Source organism: Falco biarmicus, chromosome Z (genome assembly GCF_023638135.1).
Source record: "Falco biarmicus isolate bFalBia1 chromosome Z, bFalBia1.pri, whole genome shotgun sequence".
Classification (NCBI taxonomy): Eukaryota; Metazoa; Chordata; class Aves; order Falconiformes; family Falconidae; genus Falco; species Falco biarmicus.
This window is the reverse complement of record NC_079311.1, coordinates 20,894,869-20,919,709: the sequence shown is the minus strand read 5'-3', so window position 1 is coordinate 20,919,709 and position 24,841 is coordinate 20,894,869. Positions and strand designations below refer to the sequence as shown.

Sequence of the window (24,841 nt, the reverse complement as noted above, 5' to 3'; positions counted from 1 at the left end):
ATTTTCTCTGAAAGGTTCAAAGAACATTCAATAAAAGGATCAGGACAGCTTTAAAAGAATACGGACTGGGTCTTAGCAGATTTCTTGGTAATTTGAACAGAGCTGAGCACATTGTCAGTGTTTGGCAAGTAACAATAAATGGTAATTTAAAATCACATTTATGTTTTCTTTTTATTTCTACACATTTTAAAGCTGAAAAAGGACCATTAAACATTAAAGCAGTTCCTGACTCAACTGACTGACTGAACTGAAATCCTGGACATTGTTTCATTACCAAACAAACACCAAAGAGACCAATAAAACACTTAGAGATCAAAAGATGAAAGAGTGAAGCACGAGAAGTATCTGCACTCAGTGTGTCCTATTAACACTGTCTTTATTTCCTTTTTACAAAAAATAGAAACAACAACAGATAAAAAATACTCAAAAAAAAAAAAATCACTGCTTTTGCCTTGGTCTCACTGAGGAGCTGAGCAGGCAGAGTCCTGGCTGAAACTTCAACAGTATAAGCCATTGACAAAAGGAAATCAAGATATATGACAATATATCCATGCAAGACACAAAGTACAAAATGTGGTCTGTGGCCCAACAAACACTTTGGAGGTTGCCTGTGTCCTAACAATTTTCAAATTGTTACTTTTGCTCACCCATGCCTTTACACAGCACAGCTTACAAACAAGTTACATATACACATATATCATAAAAAAGTTTTGTATATGGTCTAACTGCTACAAATTAAGGCATCCTAACAGCTGCTGTTTTGCTGGTGAGGGGTATGTCTCATACTAGTGTTTCAGAAGGATATGTTTCAGGTATTTCAGACAAAGTGAGACATCATGAGGTGTGGTTTAGAGGAAGAATTCCTGCAGCTCTGGTTCTTCAGTACTTTTTTGACTGTCAGATTTCTGGCTTTTCCTACTGATGTCATCATTCCTGGAGAGAAAAAGAAGAAAATTAAGCATGATAACACTAATAATATAAAGGGATTTGCCTTGTGTTTGTTTACCCTGGTTCATTCCATTTGCAAGTATTGAACTCTGAATTAATCTTTCTCTCTGGGCTTACTTCCCCAGACATGTACTGCACAAAATACTTCTCAATACTGTGATTCTTATTGACTTTCTTGTAGCTCTTATTCTGAAATCAAAACTGAAAACCAATGGCATGATGAAGAGCTTTTTAAGTCACAGCATTAATTAGTATACTGTCATAATGCTCTAGTAATAATGGACAGAATGTAAAAAAATTCCTTGTCCTTTAGGGAAAAGTACCATAGTGGTACATCAAGCATTAGACATATCCTATTTGGTTTTGACTCTACCTGTAAGGGAATAATCTAGTCCCCATTAATGATCAACACAGACAAATAAAACAACTTTAGAAGGTAATTCATTTGACTTAATTTATGTGTCTGCTTAAGCAGAAGATGGTGGCAAAAAGGCCATAGGAAAAATGGCAAGCAGTAATTCTCTTCCTGACATGGGACCTATATCTCTTTTAACACTGTAATTTAGGTAAAATCTCAATTCAAACATTTAAGATTTTATTACAAACAGATACAAGTATAATTTCTTTGTAGTGTGTCTTCATTTCCACACTGTAACTTAAAAAAGAAAGAAAAAAACCCTCACTCCTATTGATTGTGTATGAGGCTCAAATGATAGCTTGCCAATTAAAGTAGAAAAATTAAATACTATTTGTAACCCTCAGTTTCTTCACTTCCTTTCATATGCCCTTGTTCTGAATCCCCAGTCTGTTCTCCTCTCTTCAACTAATGTTCCAGCTGAAGTATTCTTGATTAAGCATCCAGCCAACAGCAAATTTCAAACAGGTTAAAAGGCTCATTTTTAGTTAGTACTGCTGTATAGTGAAACTCCGACAACACAATCCTTACTAGCTGGTGTGTTGCTGCAAAAGACAGATACTAGCAGGAGGTTAACCACAGCAAAGGGCAAGAGTATGTGTGTAAAAAGTCTGCCTGACACTCACATATTTGTGAGCCTGTTGCTTGTAAAACAGAATAGCTGTATTCCAGTCTACAATCACCATAAAGAACCAAATATCCCAAAGAGACTGATACTCAGGATGCTCACAAAACCTTGTGGTTACTTCAGAATTTAACAGAAGCTGATCTTCTTAGGGACCACGGCTGTGGGTCCTAATGAGAGAGCATAAGGGATAATTTTATTTTAAAATCCCCTTCACTCTTCTAAATTGCTGTTGCCACATACCCAAAACATGAACAAAAGACACAGAACTGAGCTAGGCAAGGCAGAATTTGTAGGACGGAGTCTGAGGAGGTAAAAGATGAGCAGTTAACTTCTTTGCCATAACTACTTTTTGGCACTTAATACACATTGCTGTTACTAACAGCATGTTTAGTGTTAGCCATGGAACTTTATTGAAGGATGCTTTCTAAGGCTAAGATTATTTACATCAATTAACTACTGCATTAGCTTAGACTTGCAGCACTGAAAGACCCTGTGGGCAGGTCCTCCAAGTAGAGACCAGGCACTCCGAAGACCCCCTTTTGCAGCCTAACAGTTGCACTGACACCTTGAAGAGGATCATTTTTAGCTAATGCAGATGCCTCTAAGTGACAATGTTGAACAGACATGCCTTTTATAATTGTGCCTGCTGATATGAAGGAAACTTATTACCAATATTACTAATTACTAGCCACATTTCTAATATCTTCTGGTGCCTGTGTCATCACAGAAATACTGAACGTCCCCTCATGCAACAGGCACTGATGCATACTCATAACAGTTCACAACAGAATGACTATAAATTCTCTGGGACAAAGCCTTAATTACTTTCATATTGATTTTATACTGTACTAGTTTGAATCATAACTATTTTATTAGAAATACATATAAGCATTCTTTTTTTAGAGTATATCTGAATTGTAATTTATTCAGCAGTAGATCTGTCAGTGGGATACCTGTTAGGTTAGACCCACCTACTGTTTTAGAAGCTTCTCCCGTCTGGTATCTGACAGAAACCTGATGGTAGGTTCTGCTGATTGCCCCTGACATATGAAGCAATTTTTGCTGTTGATAGCTGCAGCTAATGCATGGTTTTGTATTGATACGGTGAGTTAGTGCTTACTTTAATGTACTGCAGATCTCATATGATTTAAAGTGTGGGAAAGAACTGTTCATTGGCATACATGTAAGATGGAAAAAACTACAAGCATTTGCTTGGAGTCATAATATGCAAGAAATTAGCCAATCCTTCCAAAAGCGGAAAAAATATCCCAAGCCATCCTGAACATCCCAAATTTACTCTAGGGCCCTAACAAAAATAGGGTGTATAAAATTTTAATCAGACACTAGAAAATTTAATAAAATCCTCTACTATTAAGCTGTGACCAGTTTGAAAAAGTAAACTACAAAACCTTGATGTACTTGGGTATTTTGAATGAAAAAATGAAACAAACTAAATAAAGAGAAGCTAAAGAAAAGAAGCTGAAAACTGGCGGGCTGGAATGCCATCTGACTGAAGATAGATTTTGTATAATGACTTCAGATTTCAGAACATTCTAATAAAATTCCCTATATAAAGCTCTAAAGTTAAAATGGTTTTGGGATTGTATCCAGAAATATAACTCCCCAATATAACAGTCTACAAAGGTTTAAAACACCAAGACTAGACACTTTTCTAGAAAGGTGGGTTTTTTTTCAAAAGAACTCTGCAGTGGTAATTACACAGCCTCCCTAGACCATCCAGTGAAAATTCAGACAGTGTCCAGGGGCTTGTAGCGTACATGACGGTGATGTTGTATTATTTAAATTTCACAGGCTACAGGGCAGCATGCAGCAGTCTAACAACAGGCACACATTTTGCTGTTCAAAAATCACAGCCATACCAAAAGGCATCACAAACACTAGCTCAGAAGCTCGGAGAGCCTTCAGGTCTGTGTTCTGCTTTCATCAAGCACAATACATCTTCCCTTCTTATGTGATTTTTGGAAATCTCCTGCCACAGACTCTGGCACACAATTTGCCCACCTCTGTCCTAACCTGTGGGTACAGCAACAGCCTCCTGAAGCTGTACCCCTAGTGCACTCTGCTCCTTGTTCCCTACTCTCTGGTTTTCCACATGCCGACCACCATGGGGGCATCCTCAGGACATGGTACCCAGATCAGCAGTCCTGGAGGGACAGCCAGGAGTCCAGGACCAACCTTCACCCTCCCAGCAAGTGACTCTGCAGTGGCAGCCAGGCCTTCCCAGTCTCTCGCTGCTTCTGGGGAAATACCATGCTGCCAGGGATTTGTCACAGAAAAGCATTTGCACAAAGCAATACTGAATTGCAACAACTGGCTACATCTGGGAGATGGCTCTAACTTTAAGGATGAAATCAATGGGTTTGTATTACTCCAGAGTCTGGACAGACAGACGGGTGCTTTGACTGGAGGCTGCCCACTGATGCTCCCTCAAACTGCTGCTGTGCGGTCAGTTTCCGTACTAGAATTTCTCTCTTTGCTTTCAGAAGTGAATGAAACTGCCTGGAAACCTTACAGTTCTGCTCCTGGTTTCACATATACTGTGGCAATGACTTCAGAACAAAATTCCCATTTCCACCATGGAAATAGGAGTTTTTAAGTATGGGAAGTGCCTGGCATTAGAAAACAAGCAAAAAAAAAAAATTATTACACATTTAGAAAAGGGTAACTTGAAAGTAATTTAGGTTCCCGAACTGCAGAATGACTAATTTACAATTTCCCAGAAGTATCTTTGTATCTATAATTTTGGTGTGAATAGCAATCATTTCCAGGCCTAATTAAAGCATCTACATCTCAGCGTAACAGAAAAAATTATCATCACAAGAATTAGTGAGTGTTAAGAGTTGATAAAAATGACAGGTACTTTTAACAAAGCATTTTCTTAAAAAAATCCCACATATTATCAAATGATGTTTTTTCCAACATGTCTTTATGGACCTTGAGGGACTGGTCTCTATCTGACTGAATACTCTTGATGAACCACATCTAAATTAAAGAGTTTGAACACAGTCAAATTTACCAGAGTTTTAAAAGACAGATTTAACTTCAAAGTCTGAGAGAGAGTAAGAAAAATGTGTGAAAAGAGGACAGCACTAGACTTACAGTACAGCATTCTGCCTCATGTTGTCTGTACTCTCCATTTAGATACGAACTCTGGTTTTTTTGCTCTCCTCAGGAGAGGAAATTTAATTTCCATTCTCATCTGGTACTTGACTTTCATTCAACAGAGGCTGAATACTCAGCCAAAGTGCACTATACTCCCTGGTGGATTTACGAGTATGAATACTTTCTATACTTGCTTGGATATGAAAGCCTGTAGCCAGTTCAGTGGTGACATCAACAGAAATCCATCACAAATTTCTGCTTTTCTAGGAATTTAGATGTTCATTTGTTCATCTATTTCCTGTCTTGTGCATCAACGAATTCCAGTATTTCAGTTATGAATAACACTAGCAGACACAGGCAATTTGAGAAAAAAAAGCAACTGAGGTGCTAAACATCAACATGCATATGCACATACCAAGCATAGTTACACAGAAGTTCTTCATTCAGCATGCTAGAAGAAAGACTGGTGTAGCTGAAGTGAGGACCCTAAGGAAGTACAACATCATATCAGTTAAAAACATGCACTGAGGTTACCACATGCGTAATGGAGGTCTACCAAAACATGCGGTCAAATAGCCACAACATTTTAACAGATTTCTTTTTCAGTTAGTAAATGAGGTTAAATCTGTTACCCCTTTAAGATGTGCGCCATGGTCCTTTGTGTTGGTATGAAAATATATTCTTCCCACTGTTTCGATGTTGGCAACTATGACATGCAAACATGGCCTTTTCACAGACAACAAGCATTTTACAGCGCAAGCATCAATACTGTTATAATTACCTCATCAAACTCTTTAGATTTCTTAGAGAACTATGAAAAATGCTTGTGACCTTGCAATCTATCAGAACATCTTTGAAGACAGACTGTCTTTTCCTCTGTCACTATAAAATCTGAATCACTCTTGAAAAAAAATTGCCGTCGTGTAATGAAAATACTTCTATGTTAAATTGGCTGTTCAACTAGACGGTGTATGTCTTTAAAAGCCCCAATCAGTAGTTCATACTGTGATTCTGAGTAGACTTTAACAAATGTAGTCCCACTTCAATTTATCCTATTAGGTCTCCTTTGAATTTTTTATTTCATTTCACATTCTGCTATAGCACTACTGCTCCAGCAGTACCCATTAACATGGCCTGCTCAGTGTTTTCCAGCTCTCTCTTTCCACTGTTTCTTTTCCATACTAATTTTGCCTCCTCTGTGCCTAAGATTTTCCTGCGTTTTTCTCCCATTACCTTGTCATACTTTTTACAGTATATAATTCACTGTTCCTCCTCCTCCTCTTGGCTGGCTTTATGTTCTTTTTTTTCATCTTGAAATTATTCTTTTGCCTCATGTCTTTCCATCCACCCCTTCCCTCCCATCCTGTCTTTCACAGTGGATTAAATCATCTACCATTCCTTCTCACTCAACTCTTTATTGTATCTCCAGATGCTCGCACGTCTCTCTGCTCCACAAACACACTGTGCTCACAGTATTTCCTAATTCTGCCTCTTTCATGCAATACCTCTTCCTTTCTCTTGGAAGATACATTTGGTCAAAGTATTTTCCCCTTTCTTTTGAACAAGACAGCCAGCCTCCTAACTGGAGACACCCTCTTTCTGTTGGGATCCCAGAAAGGGCACTGTGTTGACTGCAGTGAGGGGATTATCTAGGTCCAGTACATTTTGCTACAGACCCACCATATGATCTGGCATGAGAAGACTCTGTGCTATAAGGAGAGGGTGGGTAAAAAGAAGGCTGGGTAGTGACAGCTTCAACACCTAGGGGATGGCTGTAGCTCCCACAGAAGCAGGAAGGACCATTCCTGCTATTTTTTCTTTATATTCTATCACTTATTTTTATCCTGTTGGCCTCATCGGTCTTGGCTCTAGGACAGGACAGGGCCAGTCCTTCAGTTATTTACTCTTCAGAAATCCCATGGACTCAAGTGTGACATTCTCATTGTATGACTTGTCATGCAGAGCAACATCAAACATAATTTTCAGGTGAGTCATGTCTCTGTGGAAAGCTTTCAACACAGAACATGTGAACCACGGGCACTAAGAGTAAAGGCTCTGTACCCAAGCAATATCTGCTAGTCCTTGGAAAAGCCTTCCAAAATTAAAACACTGGATGGGCTTTCTACAGGTCAAACAGAGTGAAGTATTGGTGTGCATCCTTCTGCTATAGAAAGGCAGGAAAAAGCAGCTGTCAAACTTATTACTTAAAGAGAGAAGAGAAAAAAAAATGCCCTTCCTCCTTTCAGTGCACTCACTGGCTTGTTTCTTCCTTTTGTAAGAGCTGCTGGATTTCCCTTGCTGTCTGCTGTCTTCCTTCCTAATGAGGTAAAAGGCAGCGTTGATGAGGTTTTGATCAGGTTTGCAGTTTGACAGTTGTTGTTGTTATTTTGGTTGCCACTCAGCGTCTCCATTATGGACCGAAAGGTTCCAAAAGGCCTTTTCAGCTGGTCCCCCACTGGCTCCCCAGAGCTGGGGGGAGCCCGAATGAGTCCTTTGCTCTGGTCTTTATCCTTTTCCTCATTCAGTTCTGACTCTGCTAGCTCCACCTGCACCACAGGCTCCTCGAAAGTCACTCGGAGTTTCAGATTTTGGGAGGTTCTGCGCTTTGAAGACGGAGACTTGAGAGCACTCTTAGGGCTGGTGGCAACCTTTTGAGCAGTGGCACTGTCCATGCTGGATGGAGAGTTGTCTCCACAAAATTGGCTCTGAGGAACACTACCAGACTGATACGGGGCTTCATTATCTGGATCGCTGCTCTCTGAAGTAGGGGACGGACTGTGGCCATCCACGGACTTAGAGGCCCTGATACCAAAAGGGAAGCGGCGCCCTGCTGCAGAAGTGTGTTTCTTAATCATCAGGTGCAAACTCTCTGTGCTTTCAACACTCTCCACTATGGGCTGAGGTCTTGGTTTGTCAGTTCTTTTCACAGAGGTGTTCTTGTGGTCCTCAGAATTAGCTGAGTCTGTGTCAGACTCGCTGAGTGACCTCTGCATTAGCTGTCTCAGTCTAGCTAACTTCAGCTCCCTTTTCTCTGGCAAAATCTTCTTCACGTTCTTGGAGGATGCATGAGCATCCTGAAATTCCAAAGTCAGCTTTTCCTGCATACAGACATTTTCAGAGATTTCCTTCCCCAGCAACTGGCGCAAGATTTTATCTGAGTCCTCATCTTTTATCTTGGCTCGACTGCGACTAGAAGTTCCCAAGCTGCCAAGAATCTGAATCCCATCTTGGGTGTTCAATTTACTTTTTGGTGGAGACAGTTCATCTGCTTCAGATGGTTTCCACTGGGGTTTGCCAGAAGCAGGAGATGATGGCAAGCTTAAAAAAAAAAAAAAAAAAAAAAAAAAAAGAAGAGGAGGAAATACCATAGCCAAATTAATGCACATATAAAATGTGAAACTGCCATTTCCAGTGTATGTGTCTGTCTCAGCTTATTGTTACTTATCCTCTTCATCGCTACTCACATGGAATTCATTACCATGATGCCACAGTGAAGATTACACAGAGGAGGATGTAACCCTGCTTCCACTCCTAATTAGGATCTGAGTCTCTTCACTTTCTCTTACAAACAAAATTCCTTAAAATCAAAACTTGGAATGGTTATTTCAATGCCAAAGATGACTTTCTGAGGGAAACTTTAAAGAAACTACTGTTTCCTATTTGTAGGAGTTGACATGTCTTAAAAGGCAAAAAAAAAAACCCCTCAAGGCCAAATGCCTACTATCCAAGTCACATCATGATACAAAAGTAGCTTATTCTAAATACTGTGAAAGCACCATCTGTCTGCATAGCAATGATTTCATAAATCTAAACTTCATCTGGTATTAATAATAGTCTTATAAGACCTCATAAAAAGTCAGGGCCATTTGCACTCAAAGCCTTTTCAGATACGAAATACTGAAAAGCGTGAGAAAGGTGACATGAATTTATTTAAATACTATTACAATAATAAATCAAATTTAGAACTCCAAATGTTATATATCAAGGAAAACGCAATCTCAGGTAAGTCTGATTTGCAAAGAACATAAATTACAGAGGCCAGTTCTTTCCCCATGACATATGCCAGAGCTCATAATACTCCACATTCTTATTTTAAACCACCTTTCCTCTAAGCAAGGGTAAGGTGACAAAATTAAGGTTGGTGTGAAGCACTGAATTAATGTATTTTATTTCTTTCTTGACAAGCAACTTCTACTCTGATGAGTCTATAGTTCTCACAGTGTACAAAATTCACACACCTATACTGGCTACCTTATCTTCAACTAATTTTGCACTTTTTCTCCTGTGGCAAAGTGAAACAGACACTGAAGAATACGCACGTATCTACAATAGACATTCCTAGTAAATGGGATAGGTTCTTTTAGATCTGCTACTGGTTCCTTGGATCATGATAATATCCACAGTGAGTTTTAGCTGGAAGGAAAAGTAGTAACCAACTATGAAATAAAATAATCATCATTTTCAGACTTGCTTATTTGGCTAAAAAGATATTGAAACTTACCCTTTAACAGGAATAATGAATGATGAGAGATCTGCTCTCACCTGATCTTATCTAATAGAAAGAAAAACAGTCCTGGTGTTCAACAGGACTCAGATGCGAGACCACTTGGAAAGACCAGTCAGCAAAAATCACAGAAACCAAATGAGCTGGAAGACCGTGTTTGCTCCCATTGTCCCTGTTGAGCTGGTAGGCAGGGAAGACAAAGATCATGATTCTAAAAAAACCAACAAGACAACTCTTTCCAGTGTGGTTTTCTACTTCAGCAGGAGTCTGGAGTTTACAGTCCTTTCCTAGCTGACGTTCCTTTACACAAATGCATTTCCAGTCCCAATGCCTTTGTCATCTACTTTTGCAACTATTTGCACTTGTCTAAAACACAGACTCAGAAATTCAGAGATATGCAGCACTTGTCCAGAAAAGCACTTGAGATTCTTTGAGAATGGAAAAAAAGCAGTCACTGATCCTGAGTTCATGCTTGATGACCCAAAGCTCTGACCATCAATGACTGCAGAAGCTCTTACGCTGGCTTTATATTTTAACATATAAGTAGCTCCCTAACAACTCTGTAACAGGAAGAAGTGCTGTATATGTCTTCCAGAGAGGAACTCAGATAGAAGATATAGATATAGAAAAGAATGATAAATCAAGTCCTATTTGCATGTGAGTAACTTAATTCCCTTCAAAGTCTTCTTCAGATTGCTATCAGAGAGAAGTCGTGTGCTTGCTTCACTTCCATGCATCACGCTGGAAGTCCATGGCAGAAGTCAGAGAGATATGTTAGCAGACTCCAGATCCAGTCCTATGCCTTTACCTTCCTCCTCTTTAATGGTACTCAGTTTGTGTCTATTTCTAGGACTTCTGACAGGATATGTAAACAATACATAAAATTTCTGGAGTTTTGACATTTTATACAAGCTACTGCAGCCAAAAGATTTAATGAGTGTAAGGAGTCTCATTAATATGAAATCAGGTTTTGTTTTTGGTAACTGGCTTTTTGAATTATGGCTGGCAATAATGTACAGTGGAACACCACAAGCTCAAACTTTACAACTTTCCTAGGGGTGTCTAGGTTCCTCTGCTATTCATCTAATACAAAATATATTTTATTCCACTGTAAATCTGATTTTCACTCTGCTGGGAAACAGGGACTATTCACTTCATACTCAATATTTCTCATATGTATACAACATCACACACTGTCAAATTCTAGAAATCCAGCTCCAGGCCCATGAGGTAAAACCCCATATTTAGTTTACAGAACACATCTATTATTTACATAGGTCACAGATTCTCTTGATAACTGATATGCCACAAAACTGTGTAAATCCAGGCTGCTGCACAATTCCAGGCACCTTACCTTGGGGATGTGGGCAGTGACTTGCCCTCTGACCGCTGGGCTTCTAAAAGCTGCTGGAGTTGGTTCTGTAATGTCACACGTTCCACTGTCTGCCTGCAGGAAAATGTAAGACTGTTTACCTTGAACTGTAAAACTGTCAGCATTAGTAAGCTGTACGATAACTGACACTACCCGTTCAGCCTTGTATTCAGAAAGAAGTCCTCTTCACCTATACTTTACATAGTAAAGAAATAAAAAGAGAAATTATAAATAGTAACAGAGAGTTTGTACTTGCGGACATTGTGTGACCACTGTACAAGACCAATTGAGAGACACTTGTCTTGAGATTATACTTTACATAAGGACAAGTGTGGGACCATATGCAGCTGTTAATTGGAACCGAGTGATCCACAAGAAAATAATAGTCAGGAAACAAATATATGGCACAGCAAACTTAGGGACACTTGGTTCTTACCCATTTGTGTAAAGGAAGAGGAAAGGGCCAGGTTAAGAAGTCACTTACATTTAGTGGATGGCTTTTACTCAGCTAAATAGCTCAGACAAGTGCTCTCTCCATTTCTATCCGCAAATGAACTCAGAGAAGCCTTTGCCCACCAGGAAGGGCTGGTCCAATCTTCTTCAGCTGCAGGATGGAGCTAAGTACGACCTCTGTGTATTCAGGGGAGTAGAAAAAACTACACCTGCTTGCTGCCCAACCTTACCAAAAGTCCTACCTGTGCTCTGCACCCACCTTATACTCAGTAGTGCTGTACCTACTGCAGTCTATCACTTTGTGTGGTGCTGTGATCTACACTGCTTTGTAAATAACTTTAGAGACCAATGTTTAAAAAAATTGTAATAGTAGATATATATCATTAGTAATACGAAGTGACATCCATACCAGAAACTCCATTTACCACAGAACTGTAACCACAATCTCTGTTCTCCTGCCTCATACTTATTTCCATAGAAAGGACTCAGTTGAACCAGACAACCTGCAAACCTTCAAGCAGTTCTATGAAAACAAAGCAATGGATCAATTTGCCACAAAGAGTTCTTCTACCTCTCCCTGCTCCCATCCAATTTAGACCTTCCATTCTAACATCAAAACATCCCTTTAGCTTGTCGACCACCACAGATAGCATTCAATTTGTTTAGTGCCCTGTAAGTTCCAGTGCCTCTAAACACTGCACAGACAGAATTGTCGGGAAACTACCAGAACACAAGAGATGTACAGCTATACTGTCTTTCACCTAGATTACAAATGGTACATTTAGTTTTATTCCCTGACAAAATGACCATGTGAAAATGGCTTTTTATCTGGTTCTCTCAGGATCTGTTTCTGTTCCTGCAGAAGTAACATAGTTTTAGTACTTTTATTCTTGTTGGATCTGCAGATCTAATACAGTTCTCCACCAGTGAGCTGGACTCTTTCCTAGCTCGCATGCCATCAGAGAAGAGTTAGCTGAGTTCCAAATGCAGTCTTTATAACTGGCAATGTCAAAGCCAGAAAGAATCCAGATGACTTTTTAGACTAGGGGCTGTATTTGCAGGGCTGGCAGAAAACAAATGTTTTACTTTCAACGTATCAGAGTGGATCTAAAAAGTGCTACAGAAATAAAGGTGGGATCTCAACATATTGCCTTGCTATCACATTTTACAACACAACCATGCTTTATGTACATCCTTTCTTCCTTTAATTTTCCATCTTCTTTCCTCTTGCCTACACACCGCCTTAGACTATTTTAAAATTACTCCTACCATCTGTCAACATTGGCTTATATTGCAACTCCCCAGATACTCTCTTTTAAGAGCAAGGGAAATTTTCATTTGAGATTAGACTGTGATGCAATTTATCTGTTTTATTTGCCTTTTATGCTTCCTTCAACTTCTATTTCTAAATATCTAAATAATGTAGCTAACAGCTTCCTACGCTTTTAGGTTTAATGGAAATTTCTGACACCTCTTCTACTGAGTTAATGTTCTCATACCACTTAAACATTTTATTGTGCTAAAAGAATTAAAGTTTCCTCCATTTTCACTAGTTAGTAAATAGCTCACAGAAATCCATGCATCTTGCCAGCACTATCCCTGAAGATATATAACTAGATATATATCTATAAAAGATATATATATCTAAAATAAAATTGAAAACAAGGGATCACAACTTCGTGGAACAGCAATATTTTTAAAGTATTAAACCTAGACTGATTTAGGAAACTAGATCACTGTAGCTTCAGGGGTAAGAGGGTCCACTTATTTATGATATTTAATGCCCCAGTTCTGAGGGTCTTAGCTTAGACGACGTTCCCAGTAAGTAATATGTAAGGACTCTTCTGTGTCTACTTAGAAATTGTGGACCCCAGCTACCTCCTAATGAAATCAAGGAGCTCATTAACTGAACGGGCAACAGGCTAAGACACTGGACTCTGCTGAAGTATCTTTCATAGTATGTTGCCTTACTTTTCTGTTTTGTTTCAAATAAAACAAGAATGGCCACACTACAAAGCAGAAAATAAAACAGCTTAACTAAGTGAAAAAGAGATGAACATTGTAAAGTATATACTGGGTTTCTTACGGTATGTCTATATAACACTTACTACCACAAAAAAACCACCCAACAACCCAGCCTCAACCAACAAACAAACCAGCAACTCGTACACACCTTACCATACTACAACAATAATTTTTTATTCACCTATTCTTACAGCTATTCGTATGAAGTTTCAGGAAAATCATGGATTTTTGTAACAGAACACAGAAAAGTGGTGGATGTAACAGAGGATATTAAAGTACTTTCTCATCTTCGTCTTTTGACTCATGGTTTGCTTTGATCTTTGCCTTGCCTTGCTTTTGATAGCGTATCAAAAGGATCAATAAGTGTCTCCATTAATTGCTTTGCACATTCAGGTCCATAAACATAGGACAGTCAACCCTTTGGGAATGCAGGTAGAAAAGTCTGTCATCAAGCAGCATTGTAAAAGTCATCTAGGGAAGCATTAATTTTATGTCATTAGTTCTGACTTGGTCTCTTCAGGCCAGGAAAGCCCAAACAATACAAGTAATTACTACTAGTGTCATCAGTGTTAGAAACCATGTATTTGTGCAGGTAGGCATTTTCTACACTAGCAACTAAGGTTTTTTTAGGAAGATGAAATCAGTGAGGGAATAACTAAGATTGTAAGACCTATGGAGACCTCTGGAAATAAAATGAAAGCCAATATTTTGTATAGACTTTTGTGACTGTCCTAAGCATTTAGTTTAGTTCAGAAAGTCCTAGTGGACTGACCAAACTTCTTTAATTAGCAAGAGATGCAAGCCAAAGCTTTAGTTTTGAAGCCAGTAACAGAAGTATTTGTGGGCCAGTTTTCTTTTTACCTATTGAAAGAATTGCTTGGTTCCTTCCCTGTTTTGGGGAAAAGTCTCTGTTAATCCACTTGTGAAGATTTGATGGAACATTTGTAGTTACTACTTATTTCTTTCTTTCCAATATAAAGGCTTTTCTCTCTGAGCCTACTCAGAAGGTTTTGCTATACTCCTCTGTGTTTGTCAGCTGCTTTGGATCAAAGAGCTGAAAGATGTGAAGACTGTGGCAAAATGTGATTTTATTGCTTCAGTATTGTGCCTTCTTTCAGGGATTGCTCCCAAGAGTGTGATGGACTGGGATAACTTCTCTCTAAAACTGTTCTCTGTTGCCTTGATGACTGGAAGAGCTAAGAAGAAGAGAATGAAAGACAGTACTTCCTTCTTTGGTTTAGGACCTTCGAAGACAGGTCGTGCTAGGTGCTAGTCTCAGACAGTTTCTGCACTGCTGCTCTTGCACAATATCAGCCATTCCACTCTTTCTGTGGCTGCGGACATACAGTGTTATCAGAGAGAGGCTTTCACCCCTGGCTAATAAGGCACCCTGAGTAAAAGAAGATTGCCTGATCAGCTCATATTTACAGCAGCTGTGGGAAGGCTGGGAAGCATATAAGGGCCTTCTGTGTTGATACTGACCATTCAAGTCATGATACAATCATAACCCCTTTGTCTCTAGAACAATGTCCATTAACAGCAGCAGAAGTATGTGGAGAGAATGCAGGAAAGCCATCTCAGCTGCCCAAGTTGGAGCTATTCCAATGCAACAGCAGTTTGAAGTGACTCGGTTGGTAGACTGGACTTCCATCTGTTGCCATGTGGTGCTTTCAGGATCTTCAGAGGTGCTGTGGCAAATGAATTCTCCTGCTACTTTGTACCACGCTTGGATTTTTATGCAGGATGGGGCTGCTTAACAGGGCAAGAGTCTTCTTCCATCATCCCCTGTAGCTTCTGAGCATGGGCCTCAGAACATGGTCTACTGCTTCTACCGGAGCTACTCACAGCCTGAGGCTGGAAGCCCAAAGAGCCACGCAGAAGCTGCTCTTTCAAGCAGAAAATAGAATATTTCATTGCCTCAGTAGACAGCAACAGGGTTGCACAAGAGACTCACATCTCTTTGTGGAAGAGGAAGAAAAAGCTGCTGCTGTGCTTACTGGAGCTAAATCTGAAGCCTGAAAAAACAGGCTGCTGAAGGGAAGCAGATTTAACTCCAGCTGAGACAAGCAAAGGAACCCATCAGGGGCCAGATAAGAATCGTTTAAATGACTTCCTATGTAAGCAGTCTGTGAGATGACAAAGGGGAAACGGGGAAGTGTTAATGCTTTTGTCAGGAAAGTCAGAACTAGACTATTTCTGTGGGGGTAAACAGCCTGCAGACCGACACAAATCTTTCTTTTCTGTGAGAGGTAACACTTACATCAAGCACAGGGTATGCACTGAAGAGAACAGACATGGAGAATCTGGCTGCAATTTCTGCTTCCTGATGTGTGCAGTTTTCTTCTGCTAAGTTATGGGGAAAATTAATTTAATTATATACCGAGATGAGTCAGACACTAATGCATGCTACTCGGGAAGTACCCTGTATTCTGTTTTTTCCCTTTATATCAGCTTATTTGTGTATTTTAGGATTTCTTAGCAAATGAATCAACTATAAAATATCTGGTACTTTAAAATGTCCAGTGAACAGGATCAGACTGTAAAATTATGAAACCGGAAAAATATAATAATCCTTAGTTCACTGTTTGTTATTTATGAGAATCTAAATGTAAAAGAAGAGTGAAGACATCACAAAGAGAAAATGTCTTTATAATATAAAACTTAGAGGATCAAACAAAAATAAGCATACTTCAAATGCAGACAGGTGTTCTGTAATGACAGAAAGGACTGCTACTACACATCCTTTTGCTGTAAAAACACTACAGAATAGATACCTATAGTTAAAAGGGTGAATTAACAATGCAGATAATTTTTACCCTTATTTTCATGATATCCGGTTTGAAACTAAAAATTGCATCACTGTAATGGGTTGGTCCCAGCTGGCAGCCAAGCACCCACACAGCCAGACTCTCACTGCCCCTATGCCACAGTGGGATGAGGGCAAAAAATAGGAAGAACAGAGGCAAAAAAGCTTGTGGTCAAGACAAACCCAGGGAGATTACTTACCAACAACTGTCATGGGCAAAGAGCCTCAAATTGTGGAATTTAATGCAATTCATTGCCAATTAGCATAAATATTTAATTATTGATTCAGGTACACGGGAAAAACGAAGGGACAGACACCCACCCCCTATTTAAAATACCTATCCTCCCTTTCCAGGGCTCAGCTTCACTCCTAGGTTCATCTGCACCCCAGGCCCCTCTTCTCCCCCATTCTCAGGCTTCACTCCAGACACCTCTCTTCCCCTCTTGCCATTGCTGCAGGTTACACCCAGTCTTTACAGTGAGGCAATGTGCAGCACAGGTCAGGGTTCATGTGTAGCAGTTTCTCTCTGCTGTTCCTTCTTTCTCACTTTCCCCTGTGCTCTAGTGTGGGCCCTTTACAGGCTGCAGTCTATCTGGGGAAGCACCTGCTCTGGTGTTGGTTTATCCATGGGCTGTAGTCCTTTCAAGGGGCACACTGGTTCCAGCACAGGTGCTTACTCCATGGGCCACGGTCCCTTTGGGGAGTGCCTGCTCTGCCACAGTGTACTTCCTGGTCCTCTGACCTTGCTCTTCTCTCTGTTTGTCACTCTTCTGTTCCCTTCTCCTCTCTGGCATTTTCTGCCCCTTCTTAAATATGTTTTCACAGAGGTGCCACCAACTTGGTTGATGGGCTTAGCTGTGCGCTGCAGTGGGCCTGTTGCAGAGCCAGTGGAACTAGCTGTGGCCAGCAAAGGGCAGCCCCTCACCTGTTCTCACATAGGCCACCCTTGCAGCTCCCCTGCTAACAGTCTTGTAATTTATACCCAGTACAATTACACAGATGCTGCTTGCATAAACTGACATGGTCTCCTCTAAACATGCGATTGTCAGAAGCCGTTTTCATGGCTCATGATAGCTGACCAGCTCTTGATCATGTGTCTAAGCTGGAACAACAATAGGTTGGTGCTGATGCTTTCTAAGAGCCTTATTTTATGAGCCTATTGACACACTAAGTCACGGTAGCTGCATCTACAATAAAAGCAAACAATTGCATAAATTCATGTTTCAAAATAATGGGCTTTTTACAGAATTTTTATTATTAAAAGCTATACTAAAATATTAAAAACAGCTCCTATGAAGAAAAAACAGAACACAGGATATTTCCTGAGTAGCCACTGTGGGCTTTGGTGACCTTCCAAGTTCAAAACCCCCTCCAGCTACTATCTCCACTGTTCCTCCCAACACCAACACCCAGCACTGTAACTGGGAAGAACCAGTCACTACATATAAAAGCATGCCATGTGAACAGAAATTGTGATTATGATGTGGTCCCAAGGTATGCAAAGGGAAAAAGGACTGGATTGTTTCATAAATGCCTTTTTCTACTCCCCCTGCCTTCACCTACCCTCATAGCAAAGTGCCACAAACTGCTAAAGGGGAAGGGGCAAATTGTTGAGAGCAGGAAAGAGTGGAGAAATAAGGTAGAAATATGATGAAAGTATCATATACAAGAAGCAGAAAACAGACATGGCTAATAAACAGAAGACAAAGTAGGGTATCATTTTAAGAATGAGCACTGATAACAATGAAACACTTACTCCTTCAGCTGCTTAGTTAGCTTGACAACCTGTGAGGCCAATGACATACATGTCTCCACAACTACTAAGTAGCGGGAACACATGGTGTGCCCATGTCGCTCAGCGCTTTGTGAGGGTTTCTCTCCCACATGGTTTTGCATGGTGACATTTGCTCCATACTCAACCAATGTCTGTAAAAACAAAAAAGGAAACATTGACACCCATAAGTATAAGTCTCTGCTGTGACTTCCGGTCATCCACAAGAACAGCTGGATTCAAAGCACTCCTGAATTAAATGCTTGGAACTGTTGATCTAAGCCAATAATTTTTAAAAATCAGTCACTGCGAAGTCCGTATGCAGCCTGAACCCAAACCACATACTGCTAAAATCTATCACTCAGGTGCAAGGATAACACAGAAGACTGAGCTGTGGTTCAGAAGAGCCATAAAAAGACTATATTCTTCCTTCCTCTCCCCTTGCTGCTCTACTCCATTAATTTGTTTTCTGTCCATTTGTTTGTACAGCAAGCATGACTTGTAGTATTCATACAGTGAGTGGGACCACCAAATGAAAAGAGAACTTACATTTAGGCACCTATTGATTCCCTCCTGAGCCACAGTAATAAAATCATTCATATGCACCTCTCTATGTATTATTGAACATGCACATGGTAGTCCTAAAAAAGAAGACACAGGCAAGTGCAATTCAAAGGACATCTGTGCTAGATGACATCAGGGTCCAGGGTAGCACGAACACATTGCCTACCAGGTTATAGAGGGTTGTGATGGGCTGTAATGGCTTACCAGGTCTGCTATCTGCTGCTCTTGGGATCTCTGCAAGGCATTGCAATATACCCTTAGAATCTCACTTTACAACTGCCTTTGCTACAGTGTTTGCTGTCTCCTTTTGTGGTTGACCACAGCAGAATCTCTCAGTTTAAAACGCTCAATGCAGCAGTCTCAATGCCCAGATTCCTTAGCCAAGCGATGTCTGGATATGAAAGGTATGGCAGATAATTTCCAACAGCTTTTTTAGGTCAGACACACACAAATCTGTTTTTGCAGAAGAAAATCTGTACAATGACTTTTTCAATCTGGTTGGTTTGTGGTGTTTGGTTTTTTTAATGCTGAAAGAAGTCTCATTGATTTGCCCTTGCTTGGTTACCCTCTATTTTAGTTTAAAGAGGTACTCAAATATGTGTCAGCTTTTAAACTTCTAAGAAAAACAATGGCTTATACTCGGATGTATACCCCTGTGCTACTCACAGTACTAGCGGAGAATCCTAGCGTGTTGCTGGAGAACTGTCCAGGTTGTGAGTATGACATTTGAATTATGTCTGGGACTTGAATTCAGGGCGTTGTAAGGGCAAAATAAGTTTTGTCAGGCTGACTTCAGGACATCCAATAACTGAAGCAAGAATTGAGACCAAACCTTCACCCTTTCTGAGCTGTTTGTGAAAATCAGTGTTATGCACTATTTGCTTTACTGGAAAGCCTAGGATAGGACCTAAATATTCTCAGCAATGTTCAGACACACAAAGTTCATAGCACTTTGGAAAAAATTCTGAACAAAATCATAATGCATCCAAAACCTACAGCATCATTAACATTACACATACACATACACATTCAGAAGTGGAGTTGTGTGACTGAGCTCTTGGCTGACTTATCCAAGCAGAGCTGGTAAGCCACAGAGGACTGGAGTGGCCTTGCTGACTAAGAACTGCAGGCACAGAATCCTCTACATCAGCTGACAGCAAAGAGGAATGGTGGTCTTGTCTGGTCTGCTAAATATATATCTGGAAAGGAAACTTACTAACAGTCTTGCACTGCATCTCATATCAATAAATTTGGTTTAATTTGCTAATAAAAAAAAATAAAGGAGGAGAGTTATGACCCTGCAGAAAGCAATCTTATAGTCCGGAACATGATAGGGGTCTCACTTGCTCATAAACACAGTGGATAAGATGGCCAAGGAATCACTGACAGCCTTTGACGCTCCATCTTTTGTACTGTTGCTTATACTCTCCCTGCTTCCTTTATTGCTTCTTTCTTTTTACCACATTATTCACTGTGCATTGTTTTAAAGTAGACTACAAGCTCACTGGGTGGAGGGCTTATTTTGTTTCACAGCACAACAAAACATGAACTACACTTAAGACTGTGAGGTGTTAATGAAATGACATTACTGCCATTGTATATTTTTGTTGTTATTAGATATTTTCATAATTTATTTCGCATGGCTTCACAAAACACTTGTTGATTTGTATATTTATCTACAACAGAATAATCCTGATAATTCTAAGCCATTTAATTAAGGTTCATTCTTCACAGGGAAAGCAGAGCTATTCTCTTTTTCGTTTAGTTTTATCCATTAAATCAGCCTGCAGATGTCACCACTCTGTTCAAAATCATCTACTCATTTATCCTTCAAATGCATTGTACACCTTAGTGAGGCTCTGCTGAGCTAGAAACCCTAAGCATGCCCCCTATCACAATGGTGCTCCCCACTGGTAAATGATTAACATTTCTTCTTCTTCTTTCCAACTATCACAGCAATCTAGCATGGATGTGATGACTTGTTTATTTTATTCTCATAAGAGTTTGTACGGGGTCCATTCCTGACATTTTCAAAAGACTGACATGTCCTATCAATGAGAAAAGGCAGAGATGGTCATGTCCTCCAAATTTATTTGACGGTGTTCTTTTCAAGTCTATTCCTTCAGCTCAGTGTCACCTGTTTTACACTTTTTGTTGTGTGAGACTTTCAAACTGGCTTTGATGAGCTATGTCTTCTCTGTGTCCAGGTATATAAATAGACAACAATAACAACAACAACAACAACAACAACAACAATAATAATAATAATAAGCAGCAGCAGCAGCAGCAGCAGCTATGCATCTGTAGATTCAATGTAACAGTGTGCACAGATGTATTTAGGTCTCTGATGAGGTTAGCTAATGAGAATTGACTAGCTATATTTCTTTTAGGGTTGAATCAATAGAAATCTTCTGTATTTGCAGTGGCCTAAGAGATTCTGTGGATCAGTTCATGTGTGGTAACAGGATTAACATGTTTACTGACACATATCTGATCCTTAGACTCTGAGAATTACTGCTCCTTCTTAGACATGTTTTCCTCCTCTACTTGATCACATTGATTTCTATTTCTTACCTTTCTGCCATGTGGTTATTTATTCTTTTATCTGTTCTTCTCCAAGGACTAATCTGTCTCTCAAATTCCTTTCTGCAGTCTCCTGGAATAATTTTATTATTATATCTTCTCCAAACAGCTTTCACTCAAAGTGCTGACAACACCAAATATTGAAATGTACTCCTGTGACTAATGGTTCTCGTAATTTTGATGGACAAAGAGCACATCTGCAATTCAGTGCAAAGTTGTGACGGTTCACCTAGCTATCCAGTTCAACCCTACAGCTTTTTTGGTATGTCTGCATTGAACACTGGTACTGTAGACAGGTGTCCCAAGTGGTTTATTCAGATCTGGCTCCCAAAAGTACTGTAGTGTGGAAGCCTTCTCAGCAGGACAAATTACCCATTTCAGCAGCTCTATACAACAGAAACGTATTGCTTTCAGTGGCCAAGCTGATTCATTGAGAATTAGTTAGAAATCACCATCATGTTTCATTATTTAGCACAGACACATCCAAAGTTTACTAGTCTGGAAAGGATGGTTTACTCAAGATGGAAATCCTTCAAGACAGAAGAAACTTATCTGTTAGACTTCCTCTCAGCTGGAGAGCTACAAATTTTCATTGGAAAAAGAAACAGAAGGAAAATATCAGAACAGTAAGAAGGATATGCATATCCACACTGGCTGCCCTTTTCTAAAATAAAAACATACACATTAGCAGCTGCTTATGTATAAACAATATAATAATGCTTTCTTCTTGCTCTACAACAGTTACTTCAGTCTAACAATAGCATAATTGAGAATAAAATTAAAAACCCAGAGCTTGTCAGTATTTCAGTCTAAGCCCTACTGGTTTACATTTCTTCCTTCTAGTATATTTTAATGTATCAATAATTATTCCCACCTGTAAGATCTCCTATATTTACTTTAATGGTTGTTGTCATTCAAGTTTGATGTAAAGAGGTTTCTGATATAGCTATCATTCTACCTGTATGCATCCTAGATAGCCGTGTTGAGCAGCTATGTGAACAGCTGTATTTCCATCCTGGTCAACTTCATCCAGTGAAATCCCTTGTTCTTGCATAAACTGAAGAAGCCACAGAAGGATTTTCTCCTAGGGAAAGGGGAAAAGAGATGTCACAAAAGATAAGAAATAATGAAAAGCTAGGTGTACTAGAGGAATACTGGTACTTTCACCTGTTACTAAAACTGTCCAATAATTCCTTGTTTTCAGTCTCTTAATTTTGTAGTACTTAGTGTACCACGGGCCCTCCTCTGTTATGTTTTGTTTTGTTTTCCCCAAGGAAATAAGGTGAAATACTTTATTTGTTTTATAAAAAAAGTAACAGGAAAAAATATAAGTACTGTAACACATTCTGAGAAATTAAACATTAAAAAGTATGTATGTATGTATGTTGGAAAGGAGAGCTGAAGCAGAAAAGCCTACATGTCAATCTGAAAATCAGCTTGTCAAATTTGGTGAAACCTCACAAGCCTCTCTGGAAAATTAAAACAGGTGTATGTGCAGATCACAGAGCTGAGCAGTTAGATTCTTCAAATCTATCATCACGCCCCAGCTCTGGCCTGTTGGGCAAGAGGAGAAGCAACACAATTAAAACCTGGAAATCTCTCTGTCCTGAGCTCTCAGTGTATTGACTAATGGACCAGTGCGTTTGGAAGGATGGGGAGACCTGGACAGCAAAACTTGCAAGTGAAAGTCTGGAAGCCAAAACTGAGGTGCCAACTTAACTGTTATTAAAATTGGTTTTTGTGTGTAGATGCAGGTGTAATACACATTTATATGGGCATTCTTTTCTAACAATGGAGAGTTTATATATGTATAGTAAGATTATTTTTTTTCTTATTTTCCCCAGCAGGTTTATTTGGAAAAATCTTCTTCGGTCTAGGACCCTTCCATGCCTCTCCAGATTAATTTTCACTGTGCCCGGCTGAATGTGATACATGTTGAAAATCTAGAATAAATCTATAGATTACATTAAAAAGTGAGGTCCATTAAAGTACAGCTGTCTACAACTGTACTCTCGGTTTCTGCATCTGAATAGCTGAAAGGAATAAATTACTTTCTAGCTTAAAACCTTTTTATTTAAACATGATTTTTTTGTTATCTTCCTTTGATATCTAGCCTGTGTTGTATTGGCTAAGAGCTCTAGTTCAAAAGAGCTTTGCAGATTCTAGTGTTGGTGAGGCACAAACTTAACCTGCAGCACTTCAGTAGCTTCAGTGATACATAAATACATAATTGCCCACAGTTACATATGTGGGTCTGTATAAAGTGGGCCTAGATAAAACAGTACTGAAAGCCTGTCTAGGACTCTGAGTGAGCAGTAATCAGTAGGAAAAAGAAAGAATAAAAATGAGAAAAGGAAATTCTCCCTAGGAACCTTGGATATAAACTTCTTTTTAAAGGTACCCCTGAAATTTTAACGTCAAGGAAAAGGAGATGGGTCCTCAGACACTTTTAGGTCTCTTCCAAATGATTCTGCCCATTCAAGAACCTGGATCTCTGCCTGCTACTTCAGAAGGATAGTCTGTGTGGAACTTACCTTCTTCATACTTCCACTTTAACAGCAGTTTTGTTTTTATTACAGGGTGAAGTGATATGTATTTTTACTTCTCCTTGGCTGAATGCCTGATAAAGCTGGCAGCCAGCATGGAGATATGACTTCAGATCGCATATCCCTTTTAAAATACTTTTGAGCAATTTCTCGAGATGCCTGTGGAGTTAGACAGCAGTGAAGAAGGATTACACTACTCCTATGAATTGCCCTTATGCTTTAATAATTAAAAGAAAAATATTTTAGCAAAACTCCTCTGCAGAATTGGAAGATAATTATAGCTTTGAAATCATATATTTCTTTGGAACATAATAGGCACCAGAATGTTAAGCATGTTCTGTAATTTTAGGATCACAATCAGTGTGGAGCAAATTATGCTTTCTAGTCATTTGTCTCATCATCAGGGAAATCAAGTGCCTGGATGGCTATATGCAATCATCTGTACTTAGGACAGTCTGCGCATCAACAGATCACGGGCACAAAGTCAGAGGCCTACTCAAACAGTTTCTGTTTCTCTCAAGTGACTATGTTTTTTAGAAAATGTATCCTTGGGGGAAAAAAAAAGAAAAATAAAAAGAGGAAACCAACAAAAAAAAAAGAAACCAACTATTTTCTTCACTTGCATCTAGGGAAAATGAAAACATATTTCACAATATATCATATATTACTTTAGTAACAGATTTTTATTTGGAAGAAAAGTATTCTTAGGAATAGGTGTATGGACATCAACTCAGTTTACTCAGACAAAACAAAGGATAATGATAAAATTCAGTAGGTCAAGATGATGAAAAATAATCACATATCTCTTACATTACAGGAACGGACAAATACTGACAAATAGTTCAGGATATCAGATAATTTTAAGACCTAAAATGGTCCTACGTTGTAGCAGTGCTTAATATACCTCTGACATAATCCAGACCTACAATAATTCAAACCTCCCTATAAAAAGATTCTGGAAAATGCCACAATACGTAATTTCTGTTTTGGGACAGGCTGCAGACTTTGGCTCCATCAGCTGGCTTTTGGAGCAGAAAGAACAACTAACAAAGACGTTAGACGGGTTAGCATGGTGAAGAGTACTGACTCTACACCTAATCCTA

The 24,841-nt window shown here is 39.4% G+C and overlaps 1 protein-coding gene across 4 annotated transcripts in view; it reads right to left on the bottom strand.

The window, feature by feature from the left end:
- Positions 1–359: 359 nt before the first annotated feature.
- Positions 360–24,841, bottom strand: part of SNCAIP (synuclein alpha interacting protein) — a 91,312-nt gene continuing 66,830 nt past the window's right edge. For 3 of the 4 annotated variants that reach the window (XM_056325392.1, XM_056325391.1, XM_056325394.1), the window contains 6 exons: positions 22,151–22,276; positions 18,031–18,200; positions 10,973–11,065; positions 7,370–8,432; positions 5,530–5,600; positions 360–933 (listed from right to left, as the gene is read on the bottom strand). In XM_056325392.1, the coding sequence (XP_056181367.1) occupies positions 849–933; positions 5,530–5,600; positions 7,370–8,432; positions 10,973–11,065; positions 18,031–18,200; positions 22,151–22,276 (1,608 nt within the window). In that variant the 3' untranslated portion in view covers positions 360–848. The remainder of the gene's footprint in view (positions 934–5,529; positions 5,601–7,369; positions 8,433–10,972; positions 11,066–18,030; positions 18,201–22,150; positions 22,277–24,841) is intronic. The other variant, XM_056325393.1, reaches the window with a different exon arrangement.